The sequence below is a fragment of the Neltuma alba genome, unplaced genomic scaffold (assembly GCF_004799145.2).
Source record: "Neltuma alba isolate B1F8T4 unplaced genomic scaffold, ASM479914v2 tig00013034_pilon, whole genome shotgun sequence".
NCBI classification, from domain to species: Eukaryota; Viridiplantae; Streptophyta; class Magnoliopsida; order Fabales; family Fabaceae; genus Neltuma; species Neltuma alba.
In genome coordinates, this window is record NW_021637380.1 from 108,373 (window position 1) to 133,901 (window position 25,529).

Consider the following 25,529-nt stretch of genomic DNA (forward strand, 5'->3'; position numbering starts at 1 on the left):
AAGGAATTTGTAGGAATTAGAAATACGTAGCATGGCCGCAAACCAGTACAATGGAAGCAGCGAGAATGAGAGGGAGGCACACCGACCGACTGACGCCCGCAAACGGTAACGGCGTAAAGATGACGTCAAAGGAAGCCCAAAATGGACTTTTCAGCTAGAGCTCTCGTGCCTACAGCGAAACTCATACTGCCACATTATCCGATGCTGGACTCACTTCGGTCACGTGTTTCTTTCCTCCATCGACGTTTCACGCACCAGTAGTTTTGACCATTGCGGTTTTACAAATATGCCCTTTCACCTCTTCCCTTATTTCTTCGCAGGTTCGCATGTTCAGGTTTTCTTTTCATTCGGAACCATTTTTCTATTGTATGTGCTTCCGCTCATCCTTTAATTTCCCCCCTTCACCCAATTGTCTTTCAGGCGATTTCGTAAAAATAAAATGAGTATCAATCAACAAGCGCAGACCCACACTTGTACACGTTTTAATTATCTCTTATTGAGAATTTTTAATTTAGTATTATATTAATAATTATTCTAACAAATCTGGTGATAAATATTTTAAATTAAAATATACGCACGTATAGTATATCGCACTGCTAATTATATATGCATGTAAAAAGAGATTAAAAATATTATTGATGAAAAATATACTTATTTTATTATTAATTTTGATCCTATGACATATCAATCATGTGTTTGTTATTTTTAATATGATATCGTGCTGCTCCAACAGAGATTGTATAGATGGAAAAATGAAAGTAGGATGTACTTTCTGGAAATGAATAATAAATAATTCCGCCCAACTCCGAATGCGATATAAAAGGCCATATCAGCTCAACGTTTGCTTTCCTCCCCAGTTCTCTCACTTCGAGAAAGAATTTGTTTTTCCTTTTTGCTCCAAAGTTCTGTTGGATATGTGAAGGCTGATCTCCGGCATTGACTCAGAATCTACAGTAACTAACTCCCCCTTGAATTTCTCAGGTATTCTGTTTTATTGTGGTTTTGATTTAGCGCATGGAAGAAGCGTAGGTTTTGCAGAGAATCAGATTTTGTTTATGGTTTCATGCCCTTCCATACAAACTGCTTTCCAAATTAATTGATAATTTAATGACATAAATCCTTCCTCTTCAGTCTCCGCTTCTGTTTACTATCTGTGTCAGTCACCGGTTACTGTGGGAAGGTGAATCAGAAACCCACCCCTAGATGCTTTCACCCTCAGCGACATTTCCACTTCTCTTCTGTTCTGAATTTCCCATCTCATCAAACCACAATTTCTCACAGATTATTGACACGGGCTTCTCAGATTTCTCCTATTTTCCACTTGCAGGTTCATCCCTTAAAATGGACCTGACAATCGGCGTGTCTTTCACGGAAGAAAACATCAAGATTGGACCAAAGCAGTGAAATTTGGAGCTTCGCTGAGCATCTGGAGCAATCACACCCGGCAATTTTATTCCTGTCGACATTTTTTTTTACCTGGAGCAGTTAAGAGCCAAAGTGACGAGTTAATGGAGGTGGGAGAATCAAGCAGAAAAGAGGTTTCCTGGATCCCCACCACGCCTCTGAAGCCTAGTATTCCCAGAACAGAGCCGATCTGTGCTGATGGGGAGGGAAATCAGCTGAGCCAAACAAATTTCTTGAAGACCAGTTCATATGCTTCACCTCACGCAAATTATGCTGATAGTGTAGTTGCATGTGGTCAGTCATCGTCTGGTGCAGGATTAAACATGAAGATGCAGGACCGGGTAGAATCTACTTGTGCAGTAACGAGCATTGGGAATGACAGTGCTGGAACTTGGGCAAAGCCCGCCGCTGGAGCTGTTTCAAGCTTGGAAGGTGTGGGCTTTGTCGATCTCTTGGCTCTGGCAGATGCTGCATCTCTACACTTCAAAGTGATCCATCCCGGCGCTAACAATGAAGGGAAGAGCCCACTCTTCCCCGATTCCAACTCACAAAGCGACCCTCTGCCGAACCTCCCCAGTGTATCACCGACCCACCATAATGTCTCTCTTGAGCAAATCCCGGTCAATACCGTCAATTACATTCCCCAAGAACCCCAAGGTAAGTGAATATTTAGCAAAAGCTGGTTTTTCTCCTCTCCTTTATTCGAGTTTATTGGCATTCCAATTTGCAGTGAAGGGGGAAAAAAACTCTTATATTGGGATGTAACCATTGCGGATTCATGGAGCTGAAACTAAAGTTTTACCAAAAAAAAAAAAAAAAAAAACTACAGAAGTTCATTTTGAGAAGGAACAGAGCAGTGCGAAGCAGCTGCAGTACCTCAATGAGACATCCAATAGCACCGCCTGGCATTTTTCTACATACTTACAATTTTTATTTCGACTTCAGAACATCTCAACCGAAAAGCCAACCTTCGCGCAATAAGAAGTTTTTTATTCGAAGAAACAACTATTCTGCTATAATAACTTGCATATAGTAGACCCCTGTCAAAATATTTGATCAAACTGATAGCATGTACTAAGTGGCATCCCTCTTTTTTCTTAGTGAATTCTCTATGACATTCACATGAATTTTTTTTTTTTTTTTCCCTTTAGGCCATACAGGCACTCCACCGATTGCATCTCAGACAAGCACATACTTTGGTTGCTGTGGGAAAGCCATTTCACCCTTAGCACCTCCCACGCCAGACAAAGCAATTAGAGGAGAAAGCAGACAAGTTGTAGGAATGCAGATTAGTGTGGAATTGGAGAAAAATATCCCAACCACTAACGGTGAAACACCACACAACCGAGAACTCTCTGAAGCTGTCACGGAATCATCATTGGCTGCTGTTTCTACGCCATTGAAGGAGAATCACAACCCTGACAAGGGAGGCAGCCATGTTATTGATCTGAATCAAACTCCAACACCAAAACAAAGGAGGAAAAAACACCGTCCCAAGGTCATCAAGGAAGGCAAACCAAAGAGTGCCCGAAAGCCAGTTACCCCAAAGCCTGCTACGCCAAAAGAAAACCCACCTCCCAAGAGGAAGTACGTGAGAAAGAAAGGACTAAACAAGGCTTCTGCAACTCCACCAACAGAAGTAACGGGAGAATCAACTGAGGCTGTTATGTCAGGATCTACTAAAAAGTCTTGCAGAAGGTCCTTAAATTTTGAGTTAACTGAGCAACCAGGAGATGAAACCACCGTGCCCACAGAAAATGTGACCCTGCATATTGGCAAAGGGATAGGTGTATTGGAAGAAACAGATACAGTCCCAAGTACATCTCTCTCTAACATCAATACTCCTGGGGCTAGGCCAAATGCCCACTCTGCAAAGAACCGCAAAAGAAAAGGCGTGGTGATGACTGCTCAGAATGGACATGAAAAATCTGAAACACAATCAAGACAAAATAATTCTGACAGCAGTAGGACTGGAATTCTGACCGCTGGATTACATATGGGTGGTACCAATAGAAAACACCCCACTATCACTGACCACGCAGATATCAGCCACATGAATCTGATTGGGATGCATTATAATGAATTGCATGCATACCAGAGGAGCTGCATTCAATTTCCTGATGTTCAGAAGAGAAGGAGAAGTGAGAAGGTATCAACGTCTAATAATACATCAGGCACATCTTTGAGTCCCACAAAGGATCTATGGTTTGCGACATATCCTCATGATCTTTATGCATCAAGTTCCAAGTGCTTGTTTTCTTGCGAATATAATGCAGTTAAAAACCCAGTCACATTGGAAGCTACAGATAGAGCTACTCTTGACCGATCTCATGCATTTGAAAGCTTCATATCTTTCAGTCAGACACGGCCAACTAAGCGAAGATCCAAAACCCCAACTAGATTTCGTGATTATGCTATACCAACCACTACTGGAAACTGTAACATCCTGCCAAATCAATTCACAAGACAACTAAGCAATTCTGACATGCAAACACTTGCGGATGGAGAAAGACCAGTTACAAGTATTGATATTTTGGTTGCAGAGAAGATGCACGCATCTCTCAAGAAAAAACGAACAACGAGGGAAAACAGAAAAAAACTTGTCATTCCAACATTTGCTAGCACAAATCAAATGCATCATGACTTTCTGTTGAATGGTTATCAGCCACCACGGACCATGTCATTAGGTATTTCATCTAAATCTTATTTCTTTATTCAATTATATTATAGTTGTCAAAGGGGAAAAAAAAAAACAATTAACTCAAGTTTTCCTTATATCCATAAGCTGTTGGTGCAGATGCTGCTCATGAAAAGCCATGGAATAACAATCTGATAATGGATGCATTAACAGAGAAATTCAGACACCTAGATATAAATGCCAGAGAGACTTCATCTCATGAGCAAAAGGCCCTAGTCCCGTACAAACAGAAAAATCGAAGGGACAAGATCAACCAAGGAGATGGTGCCATGGTTCCCTACGAGGGGTCATTTGATCCCATCAGAAAACGATTACCACGACCTAAAGTTGATCTGGATGAGGAGACTGATAAAGTTTGGAAGCTTTTGATGTTAGATATAAATAGTCATGGGATTGATGGAACAGATGAAGAAAAGGCCAAATGGTGGGAAGAAGAACGTAGAGTATTCCGTGGACGAGCAGACTCGTTTATCGCCCGCATGCGTCTTGTACAAGGTATCATTGCAATGCTCACAAGAATATGAAATTATTCATCTTTGACATGCATATCTAACAACACATCACCTGCATCTCATGCTCAAGGCGAAGAAGTGAGAAAATCAACTAAATAAGAAAAACACTGGTTTAGGAAGATGACAACTGCATTTATGTTTTTTTCCTGCATAAGAATAAAAACACCAAAAAGCCCCTTAGAGGCAAGAATCCTACTCTTGTACAACTGAAAGAAAAAATAGGTGTCACCATGACGGTGAAATCATTTAAAATGCCTAGTCTTGTGTTAGGGGTAACACTCGGAAGAAAGTATTTGACCACAAATACGTTAAAGAAATGTAAGGACCTATACATGAACACCAAGACAAAGACACTCCTTTGCATATAGACTTCCAATAATGCTATAAGCAATATATCATATAAAATTTCTTGAACAGTTGATGTTATTGTCCTGACTGCAGGTTAATTTTGATAACCACATTCCAGGTACTGAAAAAATAAAATTTAATATATTGATATCCCTTTTGTAATTTCTGCTTACAAAGAAATAACAACATCTTCAAATTCATACTTTGAAGATCTGATTTCAAGACAAGCAAAAATGTTAAAACACCACCATGCCAGATTTGGAAGAATCATCTCCAAGCACCATTATTGCGGCCTTGAGAAAATTTAGTTATTAAAAAGCTCACTTCTCCTTGCACTTATTGGCTTTGGTCACATATCGCTTGTATTGATATAAAGCAAATTCAACAGGTGATAGGCGCTTTTCTCAATGGAAAGGATCAGTTGTGGATTCTGTCATTGGAGTTTTCCTAACTCAAAATGTTTCAGACCATCTTTCCAGGTATTACTTTAAGTTTAAGAAATGGGACATTTATAAACCAGAGAGATGTCATGGCAATGTAATTTGTTGAAATTTTCTTTGTTGACAGTTCTGCATTCATGTCACTTGCTGCTCGATTTCCTCTAAAAGCAAGCAATGAATGCAAAATACACCATGAGGAAGGCACAAGCTTGTTTAACAACAAACCACAAGCCCTCATCATTGAATCAGAGGACAATACAGAATGGGATGACAAGATCTTAAGTGAACCAGTTTGTTGCCAGAGTTCTATGACAAAAGACATCACTGAGCATTCTGAAGGAAAAATAGCACTCAACAGCAATGATTCCCCAGAAACTACCAGCTTAGCAGATGAATCAAACTGTATACTGTTGAAATCAAATGAAGGCAACACTGGGGAACACCTCAGTTCAATGAGCAAACCCATTGGTACCATCATCACCCAGGCAAGGCAGGAAAAACCACGTTATGGGGAGACTCAGAGAGAGTTAGCTGACGTAGTTTCTACGCAATGCTCTGCCATCTCATCTCAAATATCAGGAGGATTTTCAGTTGATCAAAATTCTGAGAAATTAGGGTCATGCTCAGATAGCAACTCAGAAGCAGAGGACCTATCAAGCATAGCCAAGCACAATATTATGGACACCAAGACTTGTTTCAGCAAGCTTTTAGAAATGGCAACTTCAACCAAGTTATATGAAGTTAACAGCCTGAGAACCAAGTCATCTGAGAACCTTAAGGTGGCATTTGACTTATCTAGTGGTATGGAGCATGACAAACAATCAGAAGACTTGGAAAAATCAGATGTTATTCAAGCCTCATTGGAGGAATCCATGACCCCTTTGACTGAGTATACTTTGAATCTCAACACCAACTCAGGAATACTTGAACGTCACAGCTTTGATTCTTTAAAAATGGAAGCACCATCACGTGGCTTCTCAAATGATAAATATGAGAAGAATACGAACAGATCAAGTTTACAAGCAAGAGAGTCCGAGAACCAAGCTGCAATTTCTCAATCTGAAAGCATGCCATCTCACCATCACCTTCCCAAACAAAGTAATGTAATGCAGCAAATCTTTTTGCACAATTTCGCAGAGACTCAGGATCTTGCGGAGAAAGCAGCAGAGTCAAATACTGGAGACCAAAACTGTGTTGTGATGAATGAAAACACAGAGATAAATGCTGCCCCAATAAAACCAAAGGGCAAGAAGCCTGGAAAGGATAAAAAGAAACAGGTGGACTGGGATAATTTACGGGTACAGGCACAACTCCAGGAAGGGAAAAGAGAAAAGACAGCAGATACCATGGATTCTTTAGACTGGGATGCTGTGAGATGTGCAAATGTGAATGAAATTGCTGATGCCATTAAAGAACGAGGAATGAACAATATGCTTGCTGGGCGTATAAAGGTACAACAGAACTTACATGGAATTTAGTTATCAATGCATTTCATGGAAATAAAAGCCCTGCAAAGCAAATTTTACATGATATACTATGCAGGATTTCCTAAATCGACTGGTTGAAGAACATGGAAGCATTGATCTTGAGTGGTTAAGGGATGTTCCGCCTGATAAAGCAAAGTAAGTTTAGGAGGTCAATTCAACTGTTTAAATGATATTCTAATTCCCATACAAATGTTGTTAGCACATACTGATACTTTAATGCTGAAAAAACCTCCAACTCTCAATTCACTAGCTATTTGCATTGGCATGCACACTCTACCCATGCCACCCAAGCACTAGTCAATTTGTGTCATATTTATTGAGGATCTAATTCATGCGTGCAGAGAATACTTGCTAAGCATAAGAGGGTTGGGGTTGAAAAGCGTAGAATGCGTACGACTCTTGACACTGCATCATCTTGCCTTCCCAGTAAGTTGGAAACCATTTATGCGAATACAGGATGGTATAAAATTGAACTCTCTGATAATTTATTAGTATATAATAGGTGGACACAAATGTTGGGCGTATAGCAGTAAGGCTGGGATGGGTACCCCTCCAGCCACTGCCAGAGTCATTGCAGTTGCATCTACTTGAATTGTGAGTATCATATACTGTTCTAAACCCATAAAATCAGATAAGATCTGCTAATATGTGTTCTGATACAGGTACCCAGTGTTGGAATCTATACAAAAATATCTCTGGCCCCGACTTTGCAAGCTAGATCAAAGAACATTGTAAAGAATTCTTTCCAATTTACATTTGTAAATGAATGGATACAAGTATTTTTATAAACTCTGTAAGTTGCATGCAAATGATCTATTGATCAGTTGTATTCTGCATTATATTACAGGTATGAGCTGCATTACCAGATGATTACGTTTGGGAAGGTAACGTACTTCTATTCTATATTTTTACATTAGAGACTAATCATACTCAGTTGTGGCTTATGATTGGGGTAAATACCAAAATCAATGCAGGTCTTTTGTACAAAAAGCAAACCGAATTGCAACGCATGTCCAATGAGAGGAGAATGTAGACACTTTGCGAGTGCATTTGCAAGGTATTTTGATATTATATGAATTTTTATATGATTTATGATTAATGAATGCATTACATTGCATGATTGCCATCCACTTTCCTTTCACATACTTCAAAAAGAACTGCAGATGCTATTCACGATACAGGGACCAGTAATGCATTGAAAATCACCCTGAAAGTATGATGTCTTGCATGTGTGTAGTCGTGATAAATCAATTTACAGATAAATATTGATGCAGTGCAAGGCTTGCCCTGCCAGGGCCAGGGCAGAAAAGTATAGTCAGCACATATGGAAACAATGGGTCTGATCAAAACCCATTGAGGTCTGATCAAAACCCATCTGTGATCGTTGGTCAGTCACCTTTGCCTCTCCCTGAAAGCACAATTCCAGCTGAAGAAAATGAACAAAAGCAACTGGAGCCAAAATCTGGAATAGTAACCTGTGAACCCATCATTGAAGAACCAGCGACACCGGAAACAGAATGCGCACCAACATTAGAAAATGATATAGAGGATGCATTCTATGAAGATACTTGTGAAATTCCTACAATCAAACTTAACATCGAAGAGTTCACTCTTAATCTGCAAAATTATATGCAAGAAAACAGGGAACTTCAAGAAGGAATGTCAAAGGCCTTGGTTGCTTTGACTCCAGAAGTTGCTTCTCTTCCTACACCCAAGCTAAAGAATGTGAGCCGACTGCGAACAGAGCACCATGTGTAAGTCCCCCTCCCTTCGTTTTAGTAAAAATGCAAGTGAAATAACTAAATTCAACTATGAACATGGGATGAAAGAAGTAATATTAGAACAATAAAACCAGGGAAATGTGGGGATAAGAAAGGAATTTCCGCTTCCAAACAAGAGCTTTTCAGTCATTGTAAGACTTGCGTTTATCCAGAACCACAGAGATGAGCTGAATTTCCCAGAAAAAATGATAATAGAAATCTGGCATCTATAGAAGTTTAAGTAGCTAATATAAATTTCAGCAGACATCAAATCCACCATTAGTTATTGTGAAAAGTTTTAGTAATATATGCCTGTTCCTTGTTCACCTTCTTGCAGTTATGAACTCCCAGATTCGCATCCTCTTTTGGATGGGGTTAGTTACTGTTCCCTCTGCTTATCAAATTCTGTATCTTATGATGTACATCTAATTTCTTTCCTCCTTTTATACAGTGGGACAAGCGAGAACCTGATGATCCATGCAAATACCTTCTTGCCATATGGACTCCAGGTAGACTAAATGGCAGTTCGATTGCCATGCCTTGTGTGTTTAATAGGTTTTAGGTCTGTGTCTTCAGCATGAAGCATTTACAAGTTGGGAAGGTTCACGGATATATAATTTATTTCAGTTTTCTGATGTTTTGTGATTTGCATTAATGCTTGCATCAGGTGAGACAGCGAATTCTATAGAGCCACCAGAAAGCAGATGCAGCTTCCTAGGAGATGGCCAACTGTGTAATGAGATGGAATGTTTCTCATGCAACAGTATTCGGGAAGCAAATTCACAGATAGTGCGAGGGACAATCCTGGTCCAGATCTTTATCAAATTTATGATGTCAACCATATATTATCTCTATGCACTTTGATTTGCTGACCTGAATTTATGATTAATTATTGACAGATACCATGTCGAACAGCCATGCGAGGAAGCTTTCCACTAAATGGCACCTATTTTCAAGTCAATGAGGTATAGTGGTGTGAGATCTCATACTTCAAATTTCTTCGGCTTTTTATATTTTTTATCTTCTAATATTAAGCAGAACTAAACATATCATTTAACGCAGGTATTTGCTGACCATGTCTCAAGTCTAGACCCAATTAATGTTCCCCGAAGTTTGATTTGGAATCTTAATAGGCGAACAGTTTATTTTGGAACATCCATTCCATCAATATTTAAAGGTAAAGGCTTCTCAATCATCATTTTCCAATAACTTGAGAATCACTATCTATTACATAATGGAATTGATCACGCGCTCTTTGTCAACCAGGTTTATCAACACAAGAAATTCAGCAATGCTTTTGGAGAGGTAAGAATTAGTCCTCAGATTTTATCCTGCTTTGGTATAAAAACTAAAAAAACGTAACTAGTTTGCAATTTTTTTTTTAATACAGTAAGGGGCCAATCACCGAAGGATAAAACACTAGGGCGACTTAGTCTCCTAGAATGTAGAGACATTGTAGATGCCACCATAATGTGATGTCTCTCATCTATGACTCTCGTGTTAGCATTTAGTGGACTGATAATTACACAAGTAGAAGAGAAGAAAACAAGTAAAAGAGGCTTTGACATGGTCATTGCCAAGTCAAACAACAAGAGCCCAACTGTTGGAGACAAGTTCTCCGCTGGACCTACCTGATCATTAGGTGATGTATTGGACGGAAAAAATTTGTGGCCTATTGCTAAACACTCAATTAATTGATATCTAGATGGCAAAAATAATAATAATAATAATTGATATCTAAATTTCTTCCATGGCAAGAGAAAAGTAACAGCTAAACAAACAAGATGAAAGGCATCACCCACGACCAGTAAGTATTTTCACAAGCAAGCCTAACTGAACTATTCAATCGTAAAAGGCCTCAACCCACTTCAGTAAGGTGCCAAAAAGCATAATAACTGGAGAACCACACGGACATATTATAGATATTCAGGTGGGAGCATGAAAACAGAAGGAAAAGAGAACCGTTCAGGAATCACAATGAAGCCGCACAATTGAAAAAAGGACTTACTGAAAAAAGGTAATGATTGAGCAAATTATCAAGGCAGAAAAATCGTATGCTTCTAATGATGGAGAAATAGTTCAGTGCAAGTTGATCTCAACTTTAATTGCTTTTGCCCCTGCATATGATTGAGAAACATACGAAATAAGAACTAACTAAAAACTTTGGTAGCGAGCATGAGGATTCTTTCATGTGCACTGTCTCTAGGGAGGTCCTGTGCATTGTGGGCAGGATCAATCCCCCCCCCCCCCCCAAAAAAAAACCCAAAACAAAAAAATGCACCTAAATCTGTAAGAATCGGATCTATAATGTCTTATATGCATTTTGCTTGGTTCGATAAGAAAAATGCACAAGTCACTGTAGTTTGTCATCAAAACTTTCATCTTGCGTCATTTTCTTTGCAGACCGGACGCATATGAAACATAGATCTTACTTGTGCATAGATGTTGATGCATTCGTAAACTAAGAAGACGGTCGGCACTAATAAATCCAAATCATTATATTAAATGTAGGAAGCAATTTTTTCCTTCTCTTAATGGGTTCCTCATATAAGAAAGAGAAGGAAAGCAACTAAAGAAGTGATAAAGAACCAGCTTTCCCTAGTAGAAAAAACAGATTACAAAGTGGTAACAGGTGAGTTGTCTGGATAAGCTTTATGTGGAAACCCAGCCTATCTAAACAGATGGTGTTATTGCTTTGCAGGATATGTCTGTGTGCGGGGATTTGAGCGGGAAACACGAGCACCACGTCCCCTGATGGCTAGACTACATTTTCCAGCTAGCAAGTTGGCCAGGAGCAAAGAAAAGTCCAGCGCTACGTAGAGGTTGACAAACTCACAAGGATTGAAACCAAAACCACAACTTCATTCTAACAGCCACAAGTAAAGAAGCTTCAGATGAAAGGGATGCAAAAGACCAAGGCAGATTTTGTCATCTCATACTACATGGCATAGACACGTGCATAGTAACCAAGTTATTGATAATTTATGTCATGCTTTTGTCTTCAAGCACAAAGATTGAGAAATTTTCCAGACTAGGACCGAGATTGTAATATGAACCATGATAATTATTAATATAGGATTCCAGCATCTTGCGCGGAAAATGGGTACATGAAATGGAATGGATATCTGGGGCAAGGGCTAAAGATTTAGGACTGCTTCCAGACACGGCAAAGCATATCCAGTCCACTAGCTACAGCTCATTGGAGAGAGACACCTTTCAACTAGTTTTCGTTGAATCCATATTCCTCCCAAATGAAATGCGATGATATTGCCCCGAACTGTGATATTATCGAGGAGATTGAGAGTCCCACGTCTCCCATACACCCCAGGAATCTTCAATCACGTACAGCAGGAGAGGACCAGGACTGAAGGGAAAATTTGAGAGGCGGCAGAAGCAATGAGCGAGGAAGTGGGAGACGAGGGGTGATTAACTTAATGCCATAACCATTATTATCATAATTATTAGTAATTCTTCGCAGTTATTATGGTAGTTTATGATTAGTTATTATCCTATAATCAACGTGCAGTTATTAGCAGCTACGTTGTATCTTTTGTAATTAGCAGCAGTAGGAAGCGTTAGGATTCAGACTTGCGGTAACTTTGTATTTGGAGATTCTCCTTGGTCTAGCGAAGTTGGCAGTGTTTCCAAATTTTGGCATTAGCATCTGGAGAATAATTTATTTTTTCTTCATTTTTTAAACCCAGACCCTATCATTTTAAGTACAGAGCCCACGCGATCTGCCATGGCCATGGGTTGCCCTTGCTGCAGTCACTTTTCCTCATAAATCTACGGCTTCACTTCCCATTCCATAGAGCCATTCGTCTATCCCTCTCCACTGATTACACTCTAGCCGCTATATCTTATGTCAACCCTTGCCTTGACAGCATCGTTGCAATGGTTGCTACACTGGGAAAAAAACCCAATTAATAATTCCCATCCTGAACAAATTCATCAAGAACATACCAGACCAAGGCAGAGGGAGCCAATTTGCCTTGGGATTTGGGAGTTCTATGAGATGAAAATGTAAAAACGCCTAAGCGCTTTCAAATTCAGTTACAGTAACTATAATAAGCACACCGCCATGAATCTGGCTTGACTATGAATACAAGGCAGGACCATTTAGAACCACCGAAGGACCCACTTTTGCGGCCCATAGTTGGCTCTACTACTAATTGGACGATGAGAGAAGCTCGATCTTCTCCATTGACCATTGGCACTTTGGCGTCACTGCGGCCCGTCGATATTACCCTCACTGCGTTGATGGACGACGAGAGACGGAAGCCGTGGAACCGAAGGCTGAGGCAACCGCAACATCTTGTGATTTTGCAGAGATCTGCCCTCACGCAATTTGGGAAGTCATCGGGCTCGACGATCAGTTCGACGATTAGATGCTTCGCATGAAGACGCGTACGTGACTTCTAGCTCCGTGCAACACCCAGCCCGACGTGATCCGGGTTTATGCTGTTCATGCGCTCTGATCGATTCACCTCCGGGATTTGCGACGAACAGCTACAACCCGCCTTTTTCGAAGTCACCGAGGAAGAGGATGATACCATGCGCGTGGAAAGCATGCACGGCAGAAAGGCGGCGAATTCTCCGTTGATGTGGCCGAAATTTGACGGAATCGAATGATGATAAGAGGTGGCGGAGGATTATATTAAGAAACAACCTCTTCATTAGAACCAGCTATTAGGATTCTTCCTTAGACTCTCTCCCCACTGGAGACTGGAGAGCTCCATTTTTATCAGCCAAACAAGAAACAGGGCCCTCTCCTTCCTCCCAGAATCCCAAAACCAAACACATCCCAAGGGTAATGGGCAGTTGTATTTCATCCGTCTGTGTCTGTGCAGATATTTTTTCCTTACTGGCAGTTTGGTTTCAGCGGCGAAATGCGGTTTTGATTCATGCTAGTTTTATGTTATGCCAAATACATTGTTAAGATTCAGAATTCTGTCCTGGTGTCTTTTCTGTCTAGTGTCACCAAAATTGAGCTGAATACTGAATTGGGCAAATCGTTAATTCATGATTCATGACAAAATTGATCGTATCAATATATTTTAAAATATTGTATAATGTATGAAGATAAATATTCAGAATTGTGAGGTTGGAATAAAATGAAACATAAATATAGGTGAAGCATGATGTTTCTATGTAATTTTGCTCCAAGAGTTTTATGTTCAGCGTTGCTCAGGTAATTTTGTTTTCAGTAAAAAATTTTGGGGCTTTAACCTGGACGGATCCATTTTTGGATCATCTTACCATCATTTTCTTATATCCAAAGGTTAAAAAAAAAAAAAAAATAAAGATGCACTTAGCATTAAAAACTATTTTTGAGGTGATCTAGCACCCTATACTATTTCTTGATGTAATTTTGTCTTTCGTTTAATAAAATTGGCATCTCCTCTCACAATGGCCATTTGCTTTTTCATTTTTCAAATGACATGTCATCTTTAGAAAGGCAGAGGAGGTGATTTTTGGTGAGAGCACTGTTCATCATCTTATTCAGGGGTGTTCAATGGGAGAAATTATTAGAGGACGAGGTCTTCACTTCATAAGCTTCCAGTCAACTAAGGTATTCTGACCAATTTGGTGCTTTTTTTTTTTAATGTATTTTACTTGAGAAAACAAATATGATATCACTTTAGTAGAAATCAAAAAAGCAAAAAACTTGAGAATAATTAAAACAGCTTTCACCTGGAACAAATTTTGAAGAGTTCAGAGGAAAATTATAAGGCCAACAAATTTTTTTGGCCGACCAAGTACACATTAAAAATAAAATATGGTCAGAGTTGACTTTGGTATGCAAGTCATTGTATTTTACTATATCTGGTTCTTAATATCTCGTTTAACTTTTATTTTGATTCTAAATATACAACTCCAATCCACTTTGTTTTTCATCTTTATACATTTTTTCTCAAAATAATCCTTCTAATAGTCATGGTTCTAGGCAATATACTTAATTAGTAAGGGTATTTTAAGAAAGATAATATATATTTATTACAAATAACTAACTTAACTTATTTTCTTAACTTTCTTAAATTAGTCAACTAGTTCTTATATTTAGAACCATAGGTAGTATTTTATTTTATTTATAAGATTTATTGCTTTGAAAAATCATGCTAAAACTATTCTCCAGAAGTGGGGACACTGATGGTGACACATAAATTTTGGAGGAATACTGCTCCCAATTCATGATACAAGATCCGTCCATGGGCTTATTGGTATCAATAGTATGGGTGTGACCGGGGTCACAGGCCCACCGTGCCCCTCCCCATTCAAAGCAAAATGGGCCGCATAATTGACAACTACGTTTTGTAACAGCTGGGCTCACCGTTTTCGCCTTTTCTTGGCTGTTCTGTCATATGGGACATTAAAATAATACTAATATATGAATTTAATAATGTAATTAATTATAGATTAATGAGGAAAAGAAAGACTCTGACATTGATGACGCACGGGGACAGCTTCAGATACATTGAACATCTCCGTGATCACCTGATTTTTTAATTCACCCAAATCTATCGCTTCGCACGAAACTGTTTGAAAATAAGTTTCCATAAATCCAAGTCCCCAATCCTGGATAAAGCTGTTCCCACTTGTCTCCATCGTGATTATTAAATCATCCACCAATTAACCTAATAGGAGTATTGTTTAGTAATTTATCTTGCCGCTGCCAGGGATGGCCCAGTGATTCCTTGGGTTGTTTTGTTTTATTATTTAAAGAGGGAGATATGTTTTATGATTTATGATTACGATTCCCGTCCCAGATTGACTTAGCTTGCATGATGTTGTGTATCGTTTTTGGGGCATTAGTTCAAAGGTGTGGAGTGGTTTGAAGTCTGCACAAGGTCCGAGCGCGCGTGGATTGAACGGACAGGATAGGCGGCCGGCTGAGGGGTGCGGGATCGGATGGTGACCCAGCCTGTGAACCAAAAATGGGTTTCCCACGGACCGGAAATTTACCGAACTGCTGGAAACAAACTACAAATACTGTAGTTAATACTTAATAAATTATTAATTTAAAAGGATTAATTACAAAAAGGAATATTACGATTGCGCCACCGAATTAAAAATCCTCGCCGCGTTCCCAAATTTTCTCCGACAAGAGAAAGGACGCAGTCACCTCACCTTGTGCTCGGGAGCAGCCCGCTCATTAGTAGGGTTTGGTGAACAACGGATGGTAACAAGCCCTATGGAAATGCCCGGTAGGAGATCCAACTATACACTGTTGAACCAAATTCCTGATGATCACTACGGTGGCGGAGCCGTGTCGTCTGGGACAGTTGCGACCTCTTCGTTGTTTGGTTCTTCATCTGGGGATGGGAAGAACATTAAAGGAAAGTTGGACAGAGGATTTGATTGGGACTTGAGCACTGATCATAGAGGGACGCAGCAGGGGAACCGGATCGGAAATTTGTTCCCATCGATCGCGTTGCAGAGGCAGTCTAGTGAGAGCAGTTTTGGCGAAAGCTCGCTATCAGGGGAGTATTATGCTCCGACTCCATCTACCGCAGCTGCGAATGAGATCGATGCCTTTGGGTATATGCATGATGACGGAGTGAGGATTAGTGCAGGGGCTGGTGTTGGGGCCGACTTAAGACCCAAGTTGACGGAAACTACGGTGCGGCCAGCAGGGTCGTCTTCAGGAAAAAGTTGGGCGCAGCAGACGGAGGAGAGTTATCAATTGCAGCTAGCTTTGGCGCTTCGGCTTTCATCTGATGCAACCTGCGCTGATGATCCCAATTTTCTGGATCCAGTCCCAGATGAATCTGCTTTAAGGTCGTCATCCTCAAGCTCTCCGGAGGCTGTGTCACATAGATTCTGGGTATGTTGATTACATTCTATTCTTTGGTCTAGATCGTGCTATTAGATTTTGGTTGCAAATCATGATAATAGCTGTGAACAAGGGATTGGGCATTTAGGGGTCTCATATGCGTTATTGTGTTGGTGCCCAAAAAAAAAAAAAAAAAAGCGGTATGCAGATGTTGAAGTCCTACTAAATTGAAATATGTGAATAGACATAATAGTGATCCTATGGCTATGGGTATCATGATTGGCGGTTGAGAGTTTTTATCTTTATGTTATTAGATTATTCGCCAGATTACATACAATGTGCTCTTATATGACGGTGCAGTGGTTCTGTGATTGATACGATTTCATAAATGACTAATTTGGATGAGTCCATACGGTCGTTCTCAACTGCATCAACGTGAAGATTAAATAACGTTGATCAGAACAAATTTGCTGGCAAACTTCTCTCAGACTCTTTAATCCTTCCCAATGCAATGAGTGATGGGATGAACTATATTGGAACTTGATCTTAAGGAGGTTGCGCGAGTGTAAAATCCTATTAAGTTTTTATGCTAAGTCTACTAGAAGAAGTTACTGGGACTCCAGATATAAAGTGTCTCTCCTTTATTTCCACTACCTGGCGAGTTGCCAGGCCTCTTGAGGAAACAGATCGACTAGTTGTTTCTTTTTGTCATTAGCTATGACAGGAGGTAAATTAGCTTCCTAGAATTTAGCTTTCAATTTTAGTTTGGAAAATTAAGTATGATGTGGTGAATTCTGCGCTATGGAGCATGGACAATTCAGAAGTAGAATTGTGTCTGTCCAACTAACGATAGACACTCACACAAAGGAACAGTCTATAGAATGTACGGAAAGTCAAGGTTTATCATGTCACAATGTCTATGTCAACGGACGTGCTTCTTAGATTTCTGGCAATGTCAGCAGTTTATGCTATTTTCTGATTGTTAAATCTAGCTCCTTATTTTGTCCATATCGATTGATCATTCTTCAGGCACTAGCTGACTTGCTTGGTCCTAAAGAATTTTTTTCTGCTTTTGAATTTTCTTGCCCCAGGCTTTAGCTTTTCGATGTTAGTTTGGAAAAATATGTATGATGTAGTGAATTCTGCAATATGAAGCATGGATAATTCTAAAATAGAGTTATTTCCATGTCCAACTAATGTTAGACATCTACACAAAGGAACACTTTATAATATGTACGGAAAACTCAAGATTTGTCATGTCAGTGTCCAGGTCTATGGACATGCTTCATAGATTCCTGGCAATGTCAGCAGCTTATGCCATTATCTGATTGTTAATCTAGCTTCTTATCTTGTCCATATTGATTGATTCATTCTCCTGGCAATAAGTGATTTGCTTGGTCCTGAAGAAACACTGTCCACTTTTTGGCTGCATAGAACTTCTATATTGTAAATAACCCTTGCTTGTTTTGTTATTATGTGGTTTAAGTTAAACAGTAAAAAAGTCCCTTCCCTTTCTTTTTTTACTTCACTTCTCTCATTTTCCTTTTCCTTCCCAGAAATTAATGGATTAATTTGGAGTAGTTTCACATTGATGGATTTACATCTCTTATTGGTGGACGTACAAGTTTATGATGTTCTCTTATTAATAATGGGCTCCAGGTTAATGGCTGCCTATCATACTCCGACAAAATTCCTGATGGCTTTTACTTAGTTCGTGGGATGGATCCCTATGTGTGGACTATGTGCACTGATCTGCAGGAGAATGGCCGAATTCCATCTGTTGAATCACTGAAGTCTGTGGATTCTTGTACTGCTTCTTCACTTGAAGTAGTTTTGGTTGATCAGCATAGTGATCCCGGCTTAAAGGAATTGCAAAATAGAGCGCATGGTATTTCTTGTAGCTGTATAACCTCTAAAGAGGTTGTAGACCAGCTTGCGAAGCTGGTTTGCAACCGAATGGGGTGAGTCTCCTTGGCATTCTCAGCATGAACTGTAAGCTTAGTTTTTTAGTTATTTTATTCTAACTATGTTTCATGGATATAACAAGGGGTTCAGCATTTGCTGGGGAGGATGAACTTCTTTCTGTTTGGAGGGAGTGCAGTAATGATCTTAAAGATTGCTTACGATCTGTTGTTGTTCCAATAGGCAGTCTTTCTGTTGGCCTCTGCAGACATCGTGCTACATTATTCAAAGTAAGTCTCTACTTCTCTGTGGTTGCTCACGGCTTTGGTTGTGCATCTATGCTGAATTGACATGAGTTCAGTGATTTTATACAAGTGACCATTTTATCAAGTTTATGAGATGACATGCTTGATCTACAATATCTACAGGTACTAGCTGACACCATTGATTTACCATGCCGGATTGCAAAGGGCTGTAAATATTGCTCTAGAGACGATGCTTCCTCTTGCCTTGTCCGTTTTGGACTTGATAGGTATATGATTCATTATTATAGCATATGCATAGTTGTATTGTAATTTCAAAATTGGTTCACTTTAGTTTTAACCGTGGGAATGCAGAATTTATGAAAGGGCAGTAGGTGTGTAGCTAGCATTCTGCGATCATTCATATATATACATTTGAAATCAACTTTATGCTAGGATGCTGATACATATGATCTGATTACATATAATTACAGGGAATATCTGGTTGATTTAATTAGGAAGCCAGGTTACTTGTGGGAGCCAGATTCCTTGCTCAATGGTCCATCTTCCATCTCATTTCCTTCACCCTTGTGCTTTCCAAGACTTAAACCAGCTGAACCTACAATTGATTTCAGGTCACTAGCCAAACAGTATTTCTCTGATTGTCAGTCCCTTGAGCTTGCTTTTGACAATAATTCTGCAGGTAGTAATCGTACTCCTAAGCTTGTTTGATACTCTAAATTTGCACTTGGTATGTATTGCTATCATGTACTTGGAGGATCTGCCTTATTTAATGAGATCCATTTCCAAGATTTTTTTTTCTTTTTAATTTTACTCTTGTCTAATCAATGATGGAATCATCTGCTTGAAACTAACTACCCATAAGGAAATAGTCTTCGATTCTAACTTATCCTGGATCCATTAAATAAGGTGGTAGTAATGTTACAGCCTGTACTGCGAATTTTCTATCTGCTACATTGTTTTTTGTCATTTTTATTTGTACAAGGCGTTACATGTCTCTTTATGCTACTTTAGTTTTAATCTTATATTTACTGTAATTGTTTTAAGTATTGTGTTCCTTTTTTGAGCTTTATATGTCATAAGAATTTTTATTACCAATAAAGGGACAGAAATGCAGAATCACCCACATTCTACTTTAGTCAGAAAAAGGAGCATGGGATTCCACTGTGGTATTAGGAGAACATGTCAGTCACTTGGGTTATAATAATATAAATATAAATATAAATACTGACAATCTGACGTACTAAAGTATCATCAGATGATTTTTTTTCTTCTGAATAAAAGTGGTACTTTCATTACTAAGGAAACATCAGCATTACAAACAAAAGAAAATCGACAAAACCTAAACACATTCATCAGATGAAATGTGATGTGGGACACCTTTTTTTGTTTTTTTCTCCCCTTTTTACCATAATTCTTCTCTGTTGAGTTCCATTATCAAATTCCCAATTCATGGATGAAAATAGGGGCAAAAACTCTCAGCTAGTTTCTTTAAAAGATGGAAATTGAGTGGGAATGCATTAGAACTTTTTGTTTGGTACTTATTACATAGGGAGTGGCTGGGTTGATTTTAGACAAATTTGTGAGCCACCATATGGAACTATGGCAGAAAAATGTGTCCATCAAATGGGTGTCCATGTGAGATGTTATTGATTATCATATGCATGACCATGCAAACTGATATGCCGTTATGTATGTGTGATTTTTATTGCTAGTTTAAACTTTGTTTTTGTAGTAAATTACTGTGTCATAAATATTGGAGTAGCTGTTGCTAATGGCAACTCTGGGTTCTATATTTCAGATCAGTTCGATGGGAAGTGCAGGGACAGAAATAACCCTAGGTCAACTTCAAAGGAAAGCAACAAAACAAATGGTCAAGGTTCTGAAGCATTTAACTCATGTAAACCTTCCCAGAACACTGCAGACTCTACGACTTTGGGCAAGGCTCCATTGCCTGTAAATCATAACCCACCTGTTGCCCAAAGAGATATTATGAAGCCTTTAGTACTTACAAACCCAAATGTGGAGGCTGTCGAGGGCAGGCGGTTTGTTGATGGAAGTCAACGTGTTCCTAGTAAAGCAAACATAGAATTAGGCCTTGATATGGAGGATTTGGACATACCATGGAGTGATCTTGTTCTAAAAGAGCGAATAGGATCAGGTATATCTTCTCCTTTACCAAATGAATTTTCTATTCTTGCATTAAGAATTTTATGTAAAGAATTTGGAACAGCAGATGCTCTTCCCTGTTACATATTTCTTGCTGTATCAGTATTGGTAGTCATTGATTGAGTTTGCTTTATTTTCAGGTTCTTTTGGAACTGTACATCGTGCTGAGTGGAATGGCTCCGTAAGCAACTCACTTTTTTTTTTAATTTACACTGACACTGTGAAATCCATTGACTTTTTATTTGTTTTACCTGACGCCTTATTCATTAAGTTTGCATCACCTCTATTTATGTGTCTTGTAAATGCCCGATTAGCTAAAGAAGTATGATTTCTGATCATTAAATATGATCGCATGGTTGCTTCAAATTTTGATACATTTATTTATCTAACTAGATATTTTACCCTGTGATGCATGGGGCAGATGGTAATTTAAGAGTTCTTGGATAAATTTTTGGATGATTGTACTTGTTTTTTTTTTAACGTATAAACTCCACTGAAGTGTAAAGCTGAAGGGATAGGAAAAAGTTTCATAGAGACCGATGAATGTGTGAAGAAAAATTGAAAGAATAAAAAATTGCATTTAGCCCGGAACTTTGTATGGATTATATTGTTTTCTACAGAAGGTCAAATTCTAGATTTTTGTTTTTCCTTTGTTTAAATGTATATGTTTCTTAATGCTTTAGTCAAGCAAGCGTAATTATCTGTGAGACCGAAACTAAATGGGGCTTGATTTCGTTTTTTCATAGGAAGATTTTCCTTCTTACTGCTATTAGCTGCTTCTGCCTAGATGCCGTTGACCATCTAACTACGATTGCTTATCATTTGTTGGTTTGTACCCATTAACAACAGAAACAGTTTGTAGCCTGGAGGTTGGCTGCAGTCCCGCTGGCTTCCCAGTATTACCTTGCCAATACCTTGCCAATCTTCTTTCTAGTGGCTTGACGATTGGAATTGAAGTCTAACCTTTTATTGCGAGATGTTTTAAAATTTTACTGTACATCAGAGGGATTGTTTGTGGGGGAACTATATTTCTCAATATTTTAATTTTAATTACTGGAGATAAGTGAGGATTTAATACTGCAGAAATCTTAATTTTACAATTATATGATTTATTTGATATGAGAGAAAGTCTAGATTCTATCTTCGAGCTTCTCCGTATCTCTGGTTTCATTTGTTTGAATGTTATTGCTGTTTCCTCATGCGCTCCACACTTGAAGTTGAAGAGGTCTTTTGTTTCATCCTTGTGGATTGTATGACTTTCTTAAGGATTTCAGCATTTAAATTTTAAGCCAAGTTATTGATCTTTATTTCATCCCTGGCAATAATCTTCATATCCATTCATTCTTGTTTATATTTTCCGCTTGATTTACTTACAACCTTAAAAACATTATGGCTTACAGGAGGTTGCTGTTAAAATTCTGATGGAACAAGATTTTCACGCTGAACGTTTCAAGGAATTTCTGAGGGAGGTAATCTAAAGTTCTTAATATGTTTTCTGCTGAAATAATGCCAGTTGCATTAGGTGTTGATGTGAGCTGTGTTTTCATTTCGTTAGGTTGCAATAATGAAGAGGTTGAGGCATCCAAACATTGTTTTATTTATGGGGGCAGTCACCCAGCCTCCAAACTTATCAATTGTCACGGAATACTTATCAAGGTTTTTCAACACCTCTACAAGTCACTTCCGACTAGATATGATGAATTTTTTTAATGGATATGATGTTTAACTGCTGCGAGCCTAAGAGATTGAACTAAATACAGGGGTAGCTTGTACAGACTGTTGCATAGACCTGGTGCCAAAGAGATGTTGGGTGAAAGGGTTAGACTCAGCATGGCGTATGATGTGGTATGCATGGAAGAAATAGACGTTATTTTATTTTTGGTTTTCTTTATTTTTGAGAGTAGCAATGTTGTTTTCATATTCCCTGGTTAAATTTCTTGTTTAATGTGCAGGCAAAAGGAATGAATTATCTTCATAAACGTAACCCACCCATTGTTCATAGAGATTTGAAGTCTCCAAATCTTCTTGTTGACAGGAAATATACTGTGAAGGTGAAAATGAAGATTTCTCGACACACTTAGTCTTGGGAGTTTCGTCCAGATTTTTTTGGCTGAATTTCGCTTTATTCTTCTCCCACCTTTTGATTGAACTACTTTGTTCTTCTTTTGCCATCTCTCTCAGATCCTCTCTCCTGGGATGTTTCTGATGCTAATCTATATGATCTCCCATTATCATTCTTTATCTCTAACCAAGCATGAAAGTTCTAGTACAATATGTGTTAAATGACTTTGTTTATTTGTTAATTGTTCCTAATAGATCATAAAATGACTATTGGTGCCTTTCGTGGAAAAATGAATCCAATTAAGCAAACAATTTGTTTGATTGATTAGTCTTTCAAGAGAAATAATACAGACCTCGTGATTTTTACTGAAGTTACACGGAACTGCTTCAAAAATATTACATATCTCATGTTTTCTTGCTCCTCTCCTTAAGGTCTGTGATTTTGGGCTTTCCCGTCTGAAGGCAAATACATTTCTCTCATCGAAGTCGGCTGCTGGGACTGTAAGCCCTCCTTGACTGCATATATTTCCATATATATTAAGTTCCTGATGTTCATTTTCAGTATGATGCATTCAATTTCTCTTCTTTGATCCCTTAGCCCGAGTGGATGGCTCCAGAAGTTCTACGGGATGAGCCATCAAATGAGAAGTCAGATGTTTATAGCTTTGGTGTAATTTTGTGGGAGCTTGCAACTTTGCAACAGCCCTGGAGTAATTTGAATCCAGCACAGGTAAGTTGTATCCCTACTTAATGCGTGAAATTACCTAAGATCTGATGGTTGTAAGAAAATAGGATTCCATGACCGATGGGGTGGTGTTGGTGATGGGAATTCCAAAATGGTTGCTAGAGTGCATTTTGGTTGAAGTGTGTATTAAGGCAACCAAGGACGGAAGATACACTGTTTAAGATGCCTTTGTGGTGCTCTTGATTATTGTTTTTAATCTGTTGTGTTGTATGATGCTTGATCATCTACATATATGGATGCTTTGACTTGACTTGCATATCTTCATTTTCAGGTCAAGTATTTTAATCTGTTAGATTCACAGGAATTTATAATGCTTAAATCTTCATTAGGACATATTGTCTTGTAGGTTGTGGCAGCTGTTGGTTTCAAGGGCAAGAGGCCTGAGATCCCACGAGATTTGAATCCTCAAATAGCTGTAATAATTGAGGCTTGCTGGGCCAAGTGAGTTCATATACACCTACTGATGTTCTGCTTTAATTTACCACTATGGATTTTATTGATACGCATGATTTACTGCAGTGAGCCATGGAAACGTCCTTCGTTTGAAGGTATCATGGATTCTTTGAGATCATTGATCAAACCCCCTGCACCTCAACCTGGTCGTCCACCATTGCTTTCCTGAATGGCTGGAATCTGGAGTTAATTTACTGCACATACCTCGGAACTTTATTAGATTTGATGTCTAACAGGACTATGCTGTTTTACTTTTTAGGAGTTCCAGGTGCGTACCAAAATCTGTATTGACCTTGTATGGCACTAGATCTGGCTTAGCCATTGTTCTTCGCCTCTTCTGGATAGTGTCTTGTTGGTATGGGGGAATATATGTCAAATTTTTTAACGGAGTCAAGCGAGTTTATGTTCAAATCTAGCTAGAGCTCAAATCCCCCCCATGGGTTTTCTGTCAGATTTCTTTATTCCTGATGGTATTGGCTTCAAATTTTTGGCGTGTCCTGATTCTTTTGACCAGACCATGATTTTTCTGTAAATAAAGAAGGCGGGAACAAAAGATAAACTAATGCTTGTTCTTGTTTACTTGGTTGCAGAGTCAATTGTATATTTGTGTCCTAATTGGAATTAAGAAATCTGATGTGCAACGGAAAGCGGTCGCCCGTCTTTATTCCAACAAAATATTGTTTGATCAGGTGATACTGTAATTTCATGAAGAAATGTTGTATAATTCTTTTATCCTCGATTTTGTATGTAAATTCTCCGTTGTAATTAGATTCAGTTAATGATAAGCAGCGTTGCTTGCATTTTTGCACATTTTGTTGGGCATTGGCTCTGGTCACGGTTGAAGGCGGTCAATGAAATGAGTACACGATGACTGTCATCCCCTTTGCCATGGGAACCGAACTAATTTCCAATGAAATAGTATTCTATTAGCAGCCAACTGTGACTGCAGGCTTTTGACCCTGAACGTGTTTATTTTTATTATTCGACATGTGCAATGTTATTTTATTTATGCATTTTTATTATATATTTTTCACCACATAAAATTTTACATTATTTATATATATTTTTCAACAAATCAAGTTTTACATGACAAAATTACATACCTTAAAATTCTTACATTTTTAAAGTGATTATACATTTTAATATATTTTTCGTTATACACCGTCCCAACAATTTTCTTTTTCTTTTTATAAAAATGTATTTAAATATGAATCTTATCTCACTGACTAATTCTTGCCAAACTTGAAGTTAGGTAAATAGACTTGGCGAATTTAAAAACCTAATCATGGTTGCAAGAAGTCGCTTGTAAAAATCATCTCATTATGCTTAATCTCAATGAGAGAGCAGTTAAACGTCGGATGGTTTCCATTCCGTCTGTATGCAGTCTTCGGTTTCATTTGAAATTACGTTTATGCACAATTATAAATGTTTTATATAAATTAAGATAAATTTTTTCTCAGGCTCATTTAATATTTACATGACAATTGAAAAGTTATTTATAAGTTATTCTAAA

General features: G+C 38.6%; 2 protein-coding genes across 5 annotated transcripts; both read left to right on the top strand.

Annotated features, from left to right (window-relative positions):
• Positions 1–843: 843 nt before the first annotated feature.
• On the top strand, positions 844–12,298 carry LOC114733861 (protein ROS1A). Of its 4 annotated transcripts, none has more exons than XM_028921357.1 (20): positions 844–981; positions 1,328–2,061; positions 2,556–4,091; positions 4,190–4,597; positions 5,351–5,441; positions 5,530–6,853; positions 6,945–7,024; positions 7,231–7,315; positions 7,392–7,483; positions 7,552–7,620; positions 7,737–7,773; positions 7,864–7,946; positions 8,164–8,643; positions 8,987–9,023; positions 9,101–9,158; positions 9,317–9,456; positions 9,549–9,614; positions 9,712–9,826; positions 9,916–9,954; positions 11,351–12,298. In XM_028921357.1, exons 2-20 carry the CDS (start codon positions 1,509–1,511, stop codon positions 11,467–11,469), a joined length of 5,412 nt encoding a protein of 1,803 aa, XP_028777190.1. In that variant the 5' UTR covers positions 844–981; positions 1,328–1,508; the 3' UTR covers positions 11,470–12,298. The 4 variants fall into 4 exon arrangements, 3 of the variants coding, with proteins under 3 accessions (XP_028777190.1, XP_028777192.1, XP_028777191.1); XM_028921359.1 differs by having other exon boundaries at positions 4,202–4,597; XM_028921358.1 differs by having other exon boundaries at positions 858–981; positions 1,304–2,061.
• A 3,454-nt stretch (positions 12,299–15,752) lies between these two features.
• LOC114733862 (serine/threonine-protein kinase CTR1) lies at positions 15,753–24,953 on the top strand. The gene is made up of 16 exons (XM_028921360.1): positions 15,753–16,474; positions 18,083–18,384; positions 18,471–18,615; positions 18,754–18,857; positions 19,062–19,270; positions 20,390–20,749; positions 20,898–20,938; positions 22,158–22,226; positions 22,313–22,413; positions 22,518–22,602; positions 22,710–22,808; positions 23,251–23,319; positions 23,417–23,548; positions 23,910–24,004; positions 24,083–24,284; positions 24,607–24,953. Exons 1-15 carry the CDS (start codon positions 15,827–15,829, stop codon positions 24,183–24,185), a joined length of 2,562 nt encoding a protein of 853 aa, XP_028777193.1. The 5' UTR covers positions 15,753–15,826; the 3' UTR covers positions 24,186–24,284; positions 24,607–24,953.
• The last annotated feature ends 576 nt before the right edge of the window (positions 24,954–25,529 follow it).

Excerpts from the sequence above, each read along its gene's own strand:
- LOC114733861 (XM_028921357.1), top strand. The coding sequence starts at position 1,509 with ATGGAGGTGGGAGAATCAAGCAGAAAAGAGGTTTCCTGGATCCCCACC. Across the intron at positions 4,092-4,189 it reads ACCACGGACCATGTCATTAG|CTGTTGGTGCAGATGCTGCT; the intron begins GTATTTCATCTA and ends TATATCCATAAG. Across the intron at positions 9,024-9,100 it reads CGCATCCTCTTTTGGATGGG|TGGGACAAGCGAGAACCTGA; the intron begins GTTAGTTACTGT and ends CCTTTTATACAG.
- LOC114733862 (XM_028921360.1), top strand. The coding sequence starts at position 15,827 with ATGGTAACAAGCCCTATGGAAATGCCCGGTAGGAGATCCAACTATACA. Across the intron at positions 22,227-22,312 it reads TCAAGGAATTTCTGAGGGAG|GTTGCAATAATGAAGAGGTT; the intron begins GTAATCTAAAGT and ends TCATTTCGTTAG. Across the intron at positions 24,005-24,082 it reads ATTGAGGCTTGCTGGGCCAA|TGAGCCATGGAAACGTCCTT; the intron begins GTGAGTTCATAT and ends GATTTACTGCAG.